The sequence below is a fragment of the Mollisia scopiformis genome (assembly GCF_001500285.1).
Source record: "Mollisia scopiformis unplaced genomic scaffold LY89scaffold_16, whole genome shotgun sequence".
Classification (NCBI taxonomy): domain Eukaryota; kingdom Fungi; phylum Ascomycota; class Leotiomycetes; order Helotiales; family Mollisiaceae; genus Mollisia; species Mollisia scopiformis.
In genome coordinates this window covers 46,352-59,627 of record NW_017263596.1, presented here as the reverse complement: position 1 = coordinate 59,627, position 13,276 = coordinate 46,352, and the positions used below count along the sequence as shown (strand labels likewise).

General features: G+C 47.7%; 6 protein-coding genes across 6 annotated transcripts; 2 read left to right on the top strand and 4 right to left on the bottom strand.

Annotated features, from left to right (window-relative positions):
* Nucleotides 1–1,001: 1,001 nt before the first annotated feature.
* LY89DRAFT_589358 (uncharacterized protein) lies at nucleotides 1,002–2,619 on the top strand (the record flags this gene model as incomplete). The annotated part of the gene is made up of 2 exons (XM_018209529.1): nucleotides 1,002–1,083; nucleotides 1,157–2,619. 2 exons carry the CDS (start codon nucleotides 1,002–1,004, stop codon nucleotides 2,617–2,619), a joined length of 1,545 nt encoding a protein of 514 aa, XP_018068986.1.
* Nucleotides 2,620–3,482: 863 nt separating this feature from the next.
* On the bottom strand, nucleotides 3,483–4,424 carry LY89DRAFT_698317 (mitochondrial glyco protein; the record flags this gene model as incomplete). Its single annotated transcript, XM_018216971.1, has 2 exons — nucleotides 3,483–4,017; nucleotides 4,069–4,424. The coding sequence occupies 2 exons, from the start codon at nucleotides 4,422–4,424 to the stop codon at nucleotides 3,483–3,485; spliced, it is 891 nt and encodes a 296-aa protein (XP_018068985.1).
* Nucleotides 4,425–4,821: 397 nt separating this feature from the next.
* LY89DRAFT_561636 (uncharacterized protein) lies at nucleotides 4,822–5,505 on the bottom strand (the record flags this gene model as incomplete). The annotated part of the gene is made up of 4 exons (XM_018208465.2): nucleotides 4,822–4,970; nucleotides 5,026–5,159; nucleotides 5,212–5,299; nucleotides 5,349–5,505. Coding segments are annotated over 4 exons (528 nt in total), but the record flags the coding sequence as incomplete, so codon positions are not given.
* A 374-nt stretch (nucleotides 5,506–5,879) lies between these two features.
* LY89DRAFT_619648 (uncharacterized protein) lies at nucleotides 5,880–8,669 on the top strand. Its single transcript, XM_018210888.1, has 3 exons — nucleotides 5,880–5,947; nucleotides 5,998–6,145; nucleotides 6,198–8,669. The coding sequence occupies exons 1-3, from the start codon at nucleotides 5,935–5,937 to the stop codon at nucleotides 8,362–8,364; spliced, it is 2,328 nt and encodes a 775-aa protein (XP_018068983.1). The 5' UTR covers nucleotides 5,880–5,934; the 3' UTR covers nucleotides 8,365–8,669.
* A 254-nt stretch (nucleotides 8,670–8,923) lies between these two features.
* On the bottom strand, nucleotides 8,924–9,986 carry LY89DRAFT_117893 (uncharacterized protein). The gene is made up of 2 exons (XM_018205121.1): nucleotides 9,114–9,986; nucleotides 8,924–9,062 (listed from the first exon to the last, which is right to left on the bottom strand). The coding sequence occupies exons 1-2, from the start codon at nucleotides 9,813–9,815 to the stop codon at nucleotides 9,057–9,059; spliced, it is 708 nt and encodes a 235-aa protein (XP_018068982.1). The 5' UTR covers nucleotides 9,816–9,986; the 3' UTR covers nucleotides 8,924–9,056.
* LY89DRAFT_117730 (3-oxoacid CoA-transferase) lies at nucleotides 9,987–11,890 on the bottom strand. Its single transcript, XM_018205119.1, has 2 exons — nucleotides 10,341–11,890; nucleotides 9,987–10,289 (listed from the first exon to the last, which is right to left on the bottom strand). Exons 1-2 carry the CDS (start codon nucleotides 11,613–11,615, stop codon nucleotides 10,158–10,160), a joined length of 1,407 nt encoding a protein of 468 aa, XP_018068981.1. The 5' UTR covers nucleotides 11,616–11,890; the 3' UTR covers nucleotides 9,987–10,157.
* Nucleotides 11,891–13,276: the final 1,386 nt, after the last annotated feature.

Genomic DNA, 13,276 nt, shown 5'->3' with positions numbered 1-13,276 from the left:
CTCTCTAATTATCTACAACTCTGTGCTACCTATGTTTGTGTTTCGTGAAATTGCTTTGCTTGTATTGTGAAGTGAGTGGATGACTCCAACATAATATAAATACGTGCCATAGAGGAAACACTGCAGAGAAAGGAACAAGGCTCGATGGGTAGTTTGGTTCTTTATTGCTTTAAACTGTGACTACTGTACTAGTCTGGTTTACTCATAGACAGAAATGCCACTACCCATCATTTGCCAGTTCTATCGAATCACAAAAAGAGATGTGCAATTTTAAACAACTTAGTTGATTTGCAAAGACCATGTTTGCTCCTTTATATGGACACTGAGAAGAGCTGTGAGTGTCAAGCCTAAGTACCTACCTAGATGCGGGCGGGAAACATACACGTGACTATGTCACGTGTAAAAAGATCATCAGTGTATCTCTTCCACTCACGGAAGGTGCGATTTGAAATACAGTTTATTGCTCAATAGTACACCACTGACATCTTTGCAAACAGATCATTGTATTACCACCCACTGGCAACTTCAAATGGCTTTGTAGATTCACGTGGGTGGATTATTAGCGTCTCCTTGACGTCGGCATGGTTATCGGGTCTTCTGCTGATTAAAATAGCGGCTTCTTGACCTTCGCCTTACACTGATCGACGACTTCCAATCTCTTACAACCTTTCAACCTCTAACAATAAACACCGCCAACCCGACGTCGACGCGCATTATTAGAGCAGCTCTGCTACGACCACAACTTCTCCCGCCATAAACTTATTTCTTGCGCTGTCGAACGACCTGAGTCACGCTGGTAACACCAACGAATCACAGCCTCGTGTGCCTTGAATCTCGTCCCCTCCTGACGACTTCGAGCAACCCCCACCGTCGACACAATTTCTTCCCAGCCAAGGAAGAGGAAGGCAGCTGAGGCGGAACAATCCTCCAACCCTGCAAAAAGGTCAAGTAAGAGGATCGCCTCAGCAGCAGCCGTAACATCTCCCCCAACGCCACTCACGATGGATTCCGATGAGGATTTTGGCATGTCCAGCGAGGAGGATGTCCTAGAAGACAGTGAGAATGACAATGAGTCTGCAGACGGTAAGTCTATTATTGATGTTGCGCTTTGTTCGGCTTCATCTCCCTAAAAGATCGACTGCTGACGCCTAACGAGGAACAGACTTCGGCATTGACGAACCGGAACCAGATCTAGGATATACACAAAAGGAGCAAGTCAAGAAAGAAAAGAAGACCTTCGATACCACCTTCAAGGTTTATCACCCTGATGACATCCAGGCTCAACAAGATGACCTCATCGACGAGGTCAACATGATACTCGACATCCGAAAGGAAGATGCGGCGATATTGTTGCGACACTTCAGATGGAACAAAGAGAGGTTGATCGAGGATTATATGGACCGACCAAGAAAGGTTCTCGAGGATGCCGGTCTGGGACCAAGCACGACTGGCCCACCTAAGCTGGAGGTCATCCGCGGTTTCATGTGCGATATCTGCTGTGAGGACGAGCCTGGGCTACAGTCATTCGCAATGAAATGTGGCCACCGATACTGTGCGGACTGCTACAGACAATATCTAAACCAGAAGATCAAAGAGGAAGGAGAGGCCGCCCGCATCCAGTGCCCTCAGGATGGATGCAAACGCATCTTGGACGCCAAATCCCTCGACTTGCTCGTCACCTCTGAATTACAGAACAGATACCACGAACTACTGACGAGAACATATGTTGAGGATAAAGAACAGTTGAAGTGGTGCCCAGCCCCCGATTGTCAGAATGCTATTGAGTGCGGAATTAAGAAGAAGGATCTCGATAGAGTGGTGCCAACCGTGGCTTGTGATTGCAAACACCGCTTTTGTTTCGGCTGTGGCCTGGCAGACCACCAACCTGCGCCTTGTGATCTGGTTAAGAAGTGGCTGAAGAAGTGTGCTGATGATTCGGAGACGGCCAACTGGATCTCGGCCAATACGAAGGAATGTCCAAAGTGCAACTCTACGATCGAGAAGAACGGAGGATGCAACCATATGACATGCAGAAAGTGCAAGCACGAGTTCTGCTGGATGTGCATGGGATTGTGGTCTGAGCACGGCACGAGTTGGTACAATTGCAACAGGTTCGAGGAGAAGAGTGGTTCAGAAGCCCGTGACGCTCAAGCCAAGTCTAGAGTCTCTCTCGAGAGATATCTGCACTACTACAACCGATATGCCAATCACGAGCAGTCTGCAAAGCTTGATAAAGATATCTTTACGAAGACTGAAAAGAAGATGATCTCGTTGCAGACCGCGTCTGGCATGTCCTGGATTGAGGTTCAGTACTTGAATTCGGCTTCTCATGCTCTGCAAACCTGCCGACAGACCTTGAAGTGGACTTATGCTTTTGCATTCTACCTCAAACGCGTCAATCTCACCGAGATGTTCGAAGACAACCAGAAGGATCTTGAGATGGCTGTGGAGGCTCTGTCTGAAATGTTTGAAAAGCCTGTAGATGAGCTCGCAAATCCCAAGCTGAAGGTCGAAATCATGGACAAGACATCATACTGCAACAAGCGACGAGTCATCCTCCTGGCAGATACAGCTGACAATCTTGCTAATGGTGCGTGGGAATGGTCCAACGGTCACTGATCTATTTGCTTCTTACACGCCACTGTCCCCAGCACTGTTCTTTATCACCAAGACAGAGACTGACTGATTATATCTTCGCAGGAGAATGGACATTCAACAATGACACTTCGAGTCCCTCCAACAACCGCTCTTCTCTTGGCGCTGCCAATTAGAGTATTCTTGATACAGAAACTTCCCCCTTTTTCCGAGGTCACAGCGCCGCGATTGCTATGTCTAGAGTATCACAACATCCCACTATTGCATTTTCCTATCGTTAATTGCATCCACCCGGCGTCTTCATGGTTCACGGTCAACCTTTCTACTCTTTCCTACTCTGCTTAGCGGTCATCCTTTTGCATGCAGTTGAGGACATGGGTATGGAACATGGGGGCGGGCTTGGGCGCATATCGTAGCACTCGTATCAGGTCACGTCGTGTTTCCCTCTTATTCAGATCCAGGCTGGATGCACCTTTTTATGGGGTGCTGCTATGATTGATGATGAATGGATCGACTTGATTTCGTGAGATGGGATTACGGTGTTGAGATGGCTGGAGGCGCAAGTATATAGGGGACTTTTGAGAATAAATGCATTATGAAGAAATTTTCCGTCATTATATTGTTAGTTGTGATTGGTCTCCCGTACTCTTGTGGCAGCAAACCTCTTGGTAAAGAACTTTCGTAGACAGAGCCATACACGTTCAGGTAATACTCGAGAGGAGGGTATGTGATTTGCATGCTGTGAGTGAAATCATAATGTATCTTTATGTCATTATGTGGCATATGTGCCGCTATAGCACAATACAGTGCCCAATAGTATACAGTGATAGTTTCAGAGTGGAAAGTGGTGTGAAGACAACAATCGAATCAAAGCACCTCCTATACATTCATGCCTCGACGAAACCCTTGACATTTTCCAACCATCTCACATACTCCTTCTGTTCCTTCATGTCGATGTAGTCTGGGACAAATATAGCCAAAGCAGTGTTGATCCCTCTCTCATCCAAATATCTCTCCAACAGAACCTGAAGATCCTCATCAAGGTTGCCGAATGGTGGGCCAACATACAAGTCTTGTCTCTCGTGAGCCGTCTCTGGGGTGGCTGCATAAGCGTGTGCGGCATTGGCATAATAGTAGACATTGTCGACGACTACCATCCCGTCTTGAACAACGGCCTCAACAGCGAGCGCACCCTTCCCTGACTTCTCGACAACGATGTTGAGTCTGGCTGGGAAGGATGTTGCTTCTTCCTCGCCCTCAGCACCCTCCTCTCCCTCAAGTTGATCCTCAGGGGCGACCTTGAAGTTCTTGTTATCGCCTTGGTTGATATTGTCGTCTTGCTCATCGGCAAGAGCACGGTCTTGGTAATCGGCCTCTGGGTCGGGCGAATTCAGGTCTGCGATGGAGAAAGTAATCTTGATTCTGAAGGTTGTTAGAAATTTTCCAATAGGGGCAGTCTTGAGGGTTCCTTACTTCTCATCGCCGAACTGTCTTGTCAGGACAACGTCCTCTTGTCCAGGAGTATCAATAATCTCGAATGGGCCGTTCTCGAGGTAGTCCTTGACGCTGGTTGGGATACCTCCATCTTCCTTCATCTCATTCTCCATCGCAATTTCTGACTCGAGCTTTGCAACCAACTCAGAATCACCCTCGCCTTCTGACCGTCTAATTGATGATGTCGAGAAAGCTGCGGCGTACTGTGTTCGTGCTGGTCTCCATGCTGATTGCAATAAGGAGGCAGGTCGTGCAGATTGTGTTCGGAGTGCTGAAGTACTTAATCGAGAAACTGTTCGAGGTGCCGCACGGGCAAAGGATCTAATAGAGAACATGTTGAGGGAATGTGATGTGATGAATGGGAGATGTAGAGAGAATTTGTGTTGATGGTACAATAGGGTGTGATGTAGGAAGCTCGCACTTAGCTTTTTTTTAGTGCGAGGCTCTCGAAATTTCCTTACTTAGCGCCAATCGAAAGCACAAGGCTGATGCTGATGCATAACTTTAATCTAGTGCACAAAATGAAAGGCAATCTGGGCAAATGGAAGTGAAAGCTGATGTCAAGACATGAATTTCTTCATTACATTATGCAAGAGTCTGCAGATGATGATCCCTCTAGTCTCGAGGGCCAAATTTATTGACAATTTATCTATTGTCCGTAACGCCATAGTGAGGTATCAAGTCAGACGATTTTCCTACCCGTAACTCCATACAGAAACGAATTTTCATAGTTCATGACTCTCCTTTTGGAGGGAACTTCGCTTCCCGTGCTTCTCCTTTGCTGGTCATTCGAACCCATTTTATAGTGGCAAGATAGGACCATGACCCCTCCCAACGATTGAGCAATACCGCATTGGTTTCGTCCGAAAGCTCGGGCAGATCTGTAGGCTGTTAATGTTTCCATCATTCCACATAATATGTGTTGTAGATACTGACAAAAGCCATCCTCGTATTCCTTCATATCAGCGGCAATTTTGATTCTCAGCAAGTCCTCTCTTGTGCTGGCGGGTCTTCCTGGGCGACGATCCTTCTTCAATTGACTGAATTCCTCATCATGCTGGTGTATAAAACTGTTTTCCTGTCAGACTTCCCTTCCGTAAAGTATGTTTATGGGAGACATACGTTTTGATTAGAGACTGAATGGTGTCGAGGTCTAATGGCTTTCCGTCGTTCGCTCGAATAGCTTCTTGGAAGAATGCGGCTCTTTCCACTATACTGCATCAGTATCCTTTGCACTCAAGAAGTTCCAAGTAGCTTACTTAGTGGTCTGTCGTGTTTCTTTCTTGCAGATGCCACCTTCTGTAACTTGTCGTCTCTGTTTTGCGCCCGTCGGAGTTTCTGAGAGTCTCTGGAGTTCTCATGGAGAGCGGTGATATTGCCCTTCTTCTTGGCAATCTTCTTGCGGGTCTTCTCTAAGCTTTTTGGCATGATGTCCAGTGGCAGATGGAATCGTTGCTGTGATTGTCGAAGCCAAACTTTGCTATCTTTTTCGAGATTTTCTTATCGTAACTTTATCGCCCGTAGCGTCATCTGGTACTAGACTCTACCAGCCGAGCCTATGAGAGGGGTGCTGTAGTTGCCCAGTCAGACACTGGACCGACTCGCCGACGACGCGCTCAACGCGATTGCCCTGGATCGGTATTAAAGTCCAAGTCTTATTACTCTATGTGCAACCACCAAACTCACCATCGACAACCTCACGACCCGATCTCGCGCCAGTTCCTCTTCTGTACCTGTCGCCATTCCTTCCACTGCTCTTGATATAGAAAACGGTTTGCAAAAAGTAAATACATGTCCGCACGTTGAAAGTTTGCTTGTGCTTCCTGCACGCCTCTGCTTCTTACAATGGGCATTAATGGTATGATATTGCGCCTTTCTCTCCACAAAAACAGACTAACAATCCTTTAGGCCTGCTCCCATTGCTGAAATCCATCCAAAAAGCATGTAATCTTAAGAAATTCGAGGGAAAAACTTTGGCGGTCGATGCTTATGGCTGGCTACACCGTGGCACAGTGTCTTGTGCTATGGAATTGGCGATGGGCAAACCAACCAAGAAGTATTTAACCATGGTCCACTTCAGTACATAAGTAATTGCTAAAGTTCCTTAGATTTGTCGAATTTGCAATGCACCGAGTACGAATGCTACAGCACTTTGGCGTGACGCCCTTTCTGATATTCGATGGTGACTACTTGCCGAGCAAAGCTAAGACCGAGGACGAACGTGCAAAACGAAGGGAGGAAAGCAAGAAGGCGGGGATGGAATTGCTGAGTGCCGGAAAGCCCTCACAAGCATACCTCGAATTTCAGAAAGCCGTCGATGTTACTCCAGAAATGGCTCGACAGCTCATCGATGAATTGAGGAGGGCTGGGGTCCAATATATAGTGGCACCGTATGAAGCAGATGCTCAAATGGTGTACCTAGAGAGGAAAGGCATCGTCGACGGTATCCTCTCAGAGGACTCGGACTTGTTGGTTTTCGGTGCAAAATGTTTGTTGACGAAGTTGGACCAGTATGGAAACTGCATTGAAGTCAACAAGGCAGACTTCTGTGCCTGCAAAGAGATCAGTCTTACCGGCTGGTCAGACAAGGAGTTCAGGCAGATGGCTATTCTCAGTGGTTGTGATTACCTTGCCAGTATCAACAACATGGGCTTAAAGACGGCCTATCGAATGGTCCGAAAACACAGGACCATTGAGAAAGTTGTTCGGATGTTGCAATTCGACGGAAAATTCCACGTACCCAAAGGTTATCTCGAGGCTTTCTATCAAGCCGAATTCACCTTTCTCCACCAACGAGTCTTCTGCCCACAGAGCCTTTCGCTAGTTCTCCACACACAACCCGAACAACCAATTGACGAGAACAAGATGTCTTACATCGGAGCATACGTCGAGCCGGAAATCGCTCGAGGCGTTGCAAGAGGAGATCTGAACCCAATGACAAAAGTTCCAATTGCTGGGGTCAGGAACGCCTCTGGTCCAATCACACCATGGTCCACACGATCACGAACTCAACATCAGAGATCAACTTCCTCTGAAGTCAAGAAGAACAAGCCACTTGAAACATTCTTCAAGCCAAAGCGAACTCCCCTTGCTGAACTGGATCCCAATTGCTTTACCCCTTCCCCAAGTCAGCAAGATGCTCTTCGCCGCAATCAAGGACCTTGGGTGGCTATCCCCCTACCTCGACCTTACCTCAGTCGTGCCAATACTGAGCTTCAACTACCTCAGTCTGCACCTCCTCCAACTCGCACTCAATCTGTCCGCCAAAGTCGAACTCCAACAATTTCTGAACCTCGTCCACCCAAACGAGCTCGACTTTGCGAAGATCTCGAGCTAGTCGTATCCCCGAGCCGAAAAGTTGAACTTGGACCAAGCCGGTTCTTCTCTTCTAACGCTCCCGAACCTAGCCCTGCTGCTGCCAGAAATTTCAGGAGCAAGCGGTCAAAGAAGCAGGAGATCAATATATTCTCGGACGATTCGGTAGAGGAGGCCATGCTCAGTCTGCCAGATGTTTCTACCTCGGGATCTCAAGTATCGCGCAAAAAGCTCGCTATCTTCCGAGAAGAGAGGACTAGCGCTGGTCAAGACGATACTTGCTCAGACAGTCAGGGGACCATCATTTCACTTGACTCTCAAGAAAGCACTCCAAGTCTAACGACCTCCATGCGTACTTCGAGCTCATCACAACAACCGCCAACTCCAATTGAAGCCAGTCCTGAGCCTGATGCTCTAGAAGACTTAAGAAGTCGATTTGCGTTCAACGCTACTCCGTCCTGTACTCCAAAGCAGGAACCTAGCTTTCAGGGACTTCCCACACCTTTGTCGCAGATTCAAAAGCAGTCAAAGATCCCACTTGCGGTGAAGAGCAACATACCCGCGCCGAAAACAAACAAGACGAACACCAAATCCGTTTTGACACCCCTTCAACGACTCGGTGCAGCCGCGAACAACCGTTCTAAACTCCCAATGACTCCTCCTCTAACTCCTTCTCTACCAATCAAGCCCAGATTTGCTCGTCGCTCTTTATTGAGCAAAGACTTTGTGCCATTTCCGGAGGTTGCTATCGAGAATGCGAAGGAGATCGACCCAACCATGATTCCTCTGCCAAATCCTGATGAGACCGAAAACATTGAGTTGAACTTGCCAGTCGGAAGTGAGGACCTGATCATCCACGATAGCGAGGGCGACGATGAGGCTTTGTCCCCGGTCCGAAGACCAGGAGAAGGAACCACCCAGCTGGACCTTGGCAAATTCATGTTTTCTGCGCAGGCCTGAGGAATAATTGGAGGGAAGACAGAATGAGTCCGCTGTTGCACGTGTTCGCTTTTCTTTCTGGCGTCGAGTTAGGCGGGCGTATAAATAAGAGTTCGAGTTATTATTTCCTGTAGGTGCATAAATTAGGGCTGGATGGCTCGGTGTTTGGAGTTTGGAGGATGGTACGAAGGCGTTTGAGGTATTACCATGATTTTGATATCCCACTGGGAACCGGATTATTGCTGTTGCTTCTGTTATCTTCACAATGGTAGCAGCTTGCTCTTATCCCTCGAGTAGTAGTTCACCGCTAGGGGATGAAAGACGAGGTGAAACAATGAAAATGAAAATCCAAAGATCTTGGTTTCTAATGATGTTCGTTGCTCCAATATCAGAGTCTAAGTCAGAATGTACTTTGAAGCCCGTCTTAAGTGTAATCAACAAAATCTGACCCCGAGACTTCAACGCCTAGAGTGCCAGGTCATGAAGACCAGTAAAGATGCTACGAAGTACTGGAGTATGAAGCAATCGCAACGATTCCTCACTGCCCTGACTGGAGTCGACTTAGCAATACTCGGTCGAAACAAAGGACTGTCCACATAGCTGACGTCTCTTGCTGGCTCGTATTCGCATAACAGTTCCAACGTATCAGACTTACTGCTTCGGATTTTCAACCCTATTGCAATCACAAGTTCCTTATATCTATCCTCTCAGACTCAAGCCTGTTCCCCTCCCCGTGTCAAGATCACACATCGAACACCCACATTCTCAACCTCCACATCGTCACCGGGATTCTTCCCTCCTTTCCTCACCCTCAGCCTCTCCTCTTTCAGTCTCATCTCTGCCGTCTCAGCAAGCCAATATAGATCTCCTCTCCAACTAGGGACTTCCAAGAACCCTAGCACTCCCCTAAAACACCCTACCCTCCCAAATTCAACCACGAGCAATACCTCTTTCAATCCTCTCATCCGCGCTAACAGGCCCCCAAATCCATTCTCTATGAGCTCAGACCAACATCGTAGGTCTATGGCTAGACTTTGGATCTGGTGTCGAGAGGGAGAGGTAGAGAGGTGAAAGAGTATATCGTGAAGGTGGGTGAAGAGGAGGGGCGAGAGGGAGGAAAGGTAGAGTGTATCTTGGAGGAAAGATATTGGTATGCTGGCATGGAAGGTGGGGGATTTGGCGTTTGAACCGAGGAGGAGGGGGGTGTAGTGGTTTTGGGTGTATGTGCGAGCTTCGTGGGAGAGGTGTAGGAGGGTAGGTGGAGGTGTGGCAGATATGTAGCGGGAGAGGGATGGGGAGTAGGATATTTTGAGGATTCGGCGGGGCTCGGTCGTGGAGGGGGGGAGTGCGAGGATTAGATCGTAGATCTTGAGACGGAGTTCAGTTGGGAGGAATCTGAAGAGAGTGAATTCAGGAGAGGTATTGGACATCGGTGTGTGGTGATTTATCGAAGTGGTTGGGCAGATGTCCATGGCGCTGGAGGTCTTTTTGAGGTAACAATCAACTGGGAGAGGAAAATAGCAGAAGCTGTACCAGAGATGATAAAGATTTGATTAGCTTTGAAGCCTGAAGATATACGGAGGTGAAACAGTTGGATTGTCATTGCGGAGGGGTAGTCGAAGCTTATCAGGCCGAGGGGCGAATATTCTATCTTCACGTGACTCTCCCGCCTATAAAGGGGAAGTGGACTGATACGCGAAGTCGAATACCTTTGCGAAGGATTTAAGTTGGATGTACAAAAAGATCATGCTATTAATTCCAAATCCCAGCTGACTCCTAAACATGCCTTTTCCATATCACAGAGCTTTATACAATCATAACATTGGCTTCAAGTCATCGGCAACCTTGAAAGGAGCTTCTGTCTTGCTCTTGATCTGATCGACCGTGACACCATCAGCAATCTCTGTCAATGTCAGACCTGTAGCGATGTCTACCTCGAAGACACCCTGCATACCAATGTTAGTTATTAAATCAGGACGTGGTCAGAAGCTGCTCACCAATTCGGTAATGATCATCGATACACAAGCCTTGCCCGTTAATGGGAAAGCACATTGCTTGACAATCTTCGCGTTGCCCTTTTTATCTGTATGTTCCATCGTAACCACGACCTTGGTTTTCTCGGGATTCGACACTAAATCCATCGCACCACCAAAGCCCTTTATCTTCCCTGGCAACATCCAATTTGCAAGGTCTCCATTCCCGCTAACTTGCATGGCACCAAGAATCGTGAGGTTGACACGGCCACTTCTGATCATGCCAAAACTCTCTTCGCTACCAAAGACAGCAGCCCCAGGCTTCAACGTGACGGTCTCTTTGCCGGCATTGATAAGATCTGCATCCTCCTTACCTTTCACGGGATAAGGACCAAGACCAAGAATACCGTTCTCAGATTGGAGTTGCACCTCAACATCTGGTCCCACGAAAGCCGGAGCTAGCATTGGCATACCGATTCCTAAATTGGCATACATGCCATTCTTGAATTCCTTCGCAGCTCTCCTTACAATACGTTCTCTCTTGGCAGCTGTATCTCCACTTCCAAGCGCAGCCTTGGCCTCGGGATCGTTGGGATCTTTGGCAAAGGTGTACTTTTCGATATTCTTCGGAGTCGTAGACTGAATGACACGCTTGACATATATACCAGGGAGATGGACAGCCTCAGGAGGAATCTCCCCTGGCTCCACAATATGCTCCGCTTCTACGATGGTCATCTTCGCATTTCTGCCCATAGCGCCATTGAAGTTGTTGGCTGTCAGACGGAATTGACAGTTTCCAAGCTTGTCGGCCTTGTAAGCTTTTACGAAAGCATAGTCTCCTTTGATGCTCTCTTCTAACAAGTATTGCTTTCCATCGAAGACTTTTACATCTTTGGGGTATGAGTAGACTTTTGGTGTGCCATCAGGGTTGTTTTGTAAAGGAAGTTCTCCAGTCTGGACCACGGTACCAAAGGCGGCTGGTGTATAGAAAGCTGGTATTCCTTTACCCCCACTTGCACATCGTTCTGCCAGTGTCCCTTGTGGTGTGAGCTCGAGCTCAACCTCTCCCGTAAGGTACATCTTCTCAAATGTCTTATTCTCTCCGATGTAACTCGCGATCATTTTCTTGATCTGCTTAGTCTTCAACAACTTCCCAAGTCCCGATGTGTCGGTTCCAGCATTATTCGACACAGCGGTGAGACCGGTGATGTCTTTCTTGTTGATAACTTCGTCGATCAGAGTGTCGGGCACACCGCAGAGTCCAAATCCTCCGCACAAGACTGTGCTGTTGGGTTGCATGTCCTTGAGCGCTTCGGCTGCAGAAGGGAGGACTTTGTTGATCTCATTGCGACGAGCTGTAGAGGCAAATGTGCGAGCTAATAGAATGGATTGCTATTCATAGTCAGTATTGCCCGCCGGCTTTAAAGCTCCTCTTACCTTGGTACCATTCCTGGTGTAAGCTCTCGCAGTGCGGAATAGTGCGGTTGAAGACATCGTGAATTGTGAAAAGAAATCAATACCTGAACGCCTGCAATGGTATCCACGAGTCCTCAATAATCAATGCTCAATGTTTCGAGACATGAAGATCAAGAGAACATAGTTGAAGCTCTCTTGAATTTTGAAGTGGAGGTCCGGCAAAGCAATTAGCCCTGGGGGGTTTGACCAAGCTCAAAGCCGAGACAGCGGAATGTGGCTCGGAACGCCTACCCGGGAAGTGGAGTGGAACGATTTCACAACAATTGTTTGAGACAAATTTATGTTGAGGAAAAACAATTAAAACTTCAGAGATCAAAGATCAATGTCTTCAGAACTAGACGATAAGGGCTTGGAACCATTTCGATGTCTGGAACATGAATACTATTTTAATGTTGAGATTGCATTGCATCGACGGTTTCTCGTTTGACACAGCGCGGAATCAGCTCCGTGTCTCGCTTCCGGTGCTTCCCTTCCTACAGTACTCTCCCCATTCTTTCCGCTCTCCGCTGGCTGGAATTTGTGTACCGTGGACTGCGCTTCTTCAATCTTTTTCTTACTTGTACCTCGAGGACATTCGAAATCATCTTTCATATATCGGACCTCGAGTATTAACTACAGTGAAGCCATAACCCTGACTTCAAAACGTGTTCCTAGCTATTGAACGAGGCTTGAACAACTTCCTTACTCTTATGTCTGACCCCGGTGTTTCTTATTCATTCATTCTGCAATCACAATCTCAAAATCAGAGCAGGTGATTGGCAAGGCTTCCGTCACCTGTCCTGTGGTTCATAAGAGCGTCGCTCTCTACTTCTTCCAGTCTTCCTTGCGACCTCAAACGTCGCAAGAAGATCCAGAGATCCGAGTTATAGTCATCTCTGTTAGATTTTGAGCGAGGTTGTCTCTATTCATTCGACACAGTGTGGCATCAGACATTTGTGGACCTTTACGCATGGGAAATGGACCTGCTGTCAATTGGCTTCTTCTAGCAGATTGGGGGATAGGGTCCGGGGGGTTGTTGCCGGGTATTCCAAACTCTGGACAGGTTTCGTCTGCGAATGCTGCCTCTCAGTATTTATCAGGTCTGAGATGAGTTGTCGTGAATGAGCAATAGGTTCTAGACGCAGTCTTGGCAGCAATAATCGCAATCGACCCACTCGAGTCAGGTCAAGATGGCAGTGACGCGCCAAGGGACGTGTCAAAGGATGTAGTGCTTTCTCTTCAAACCTCGCAGCAGACGGGTGTTAAAGAGCCATCAGGGGAAATTCATGGTGACACTCCCTCCCAAACCAGAATTTCAGAAGCTTGAATGAAGCCGCTCTTATTCAACTACTTTAACACGTGCACACCAATTGAGACAAAGCTTCCAGGCCCGCTCACTGGTGTTTGACCCCCTGCCATTCTCTGTTCGTGCGTGGCCAAGCATCGATCGGTATGTATCTAGGGGTCGATCGATCGAGTTCTTCGAAATGGTGGCGGCCGCTACC

What these genes read in the sequence shown, in the direction of transcription:
- LY89DRAFT_117730 (XM_018205119.1), bottom strand. Translation starts at nt 11,615, where the DNA reads ATGCAACCCAACAGCACAGTCTTGTGCGGAGGATTTGGACTCTGCGGT. An exon ending in CGATGATCATTACCGAATTG is followed by an intron (nt 10,290 to 10,340) that starts GTGAGCAGCTTC and finishes ATTGGTATGCAG; the next exon opens with GGTGTCTTCGAGGTAGACAT.
- LY89DRAFT_117893 (XM_018205121.1), bottom strand. Translation starts at nt 9,815, where the DNA reads ATGGACATCTGCCCAACCACTTCGATAAATCACCACACACCGATGTCC.
- LY89DRAFT_619648 (XM_018210888.1), top strand. An exon ending in ATGGGCAAACCAACCAAGAA is followed by an intron (nt 6,146 to 6,197) that starts GTATTTAACCAT and finishes AAAGTTCCTTAG; the next exon opens with ATTTGTCGAATTTGCAATGC.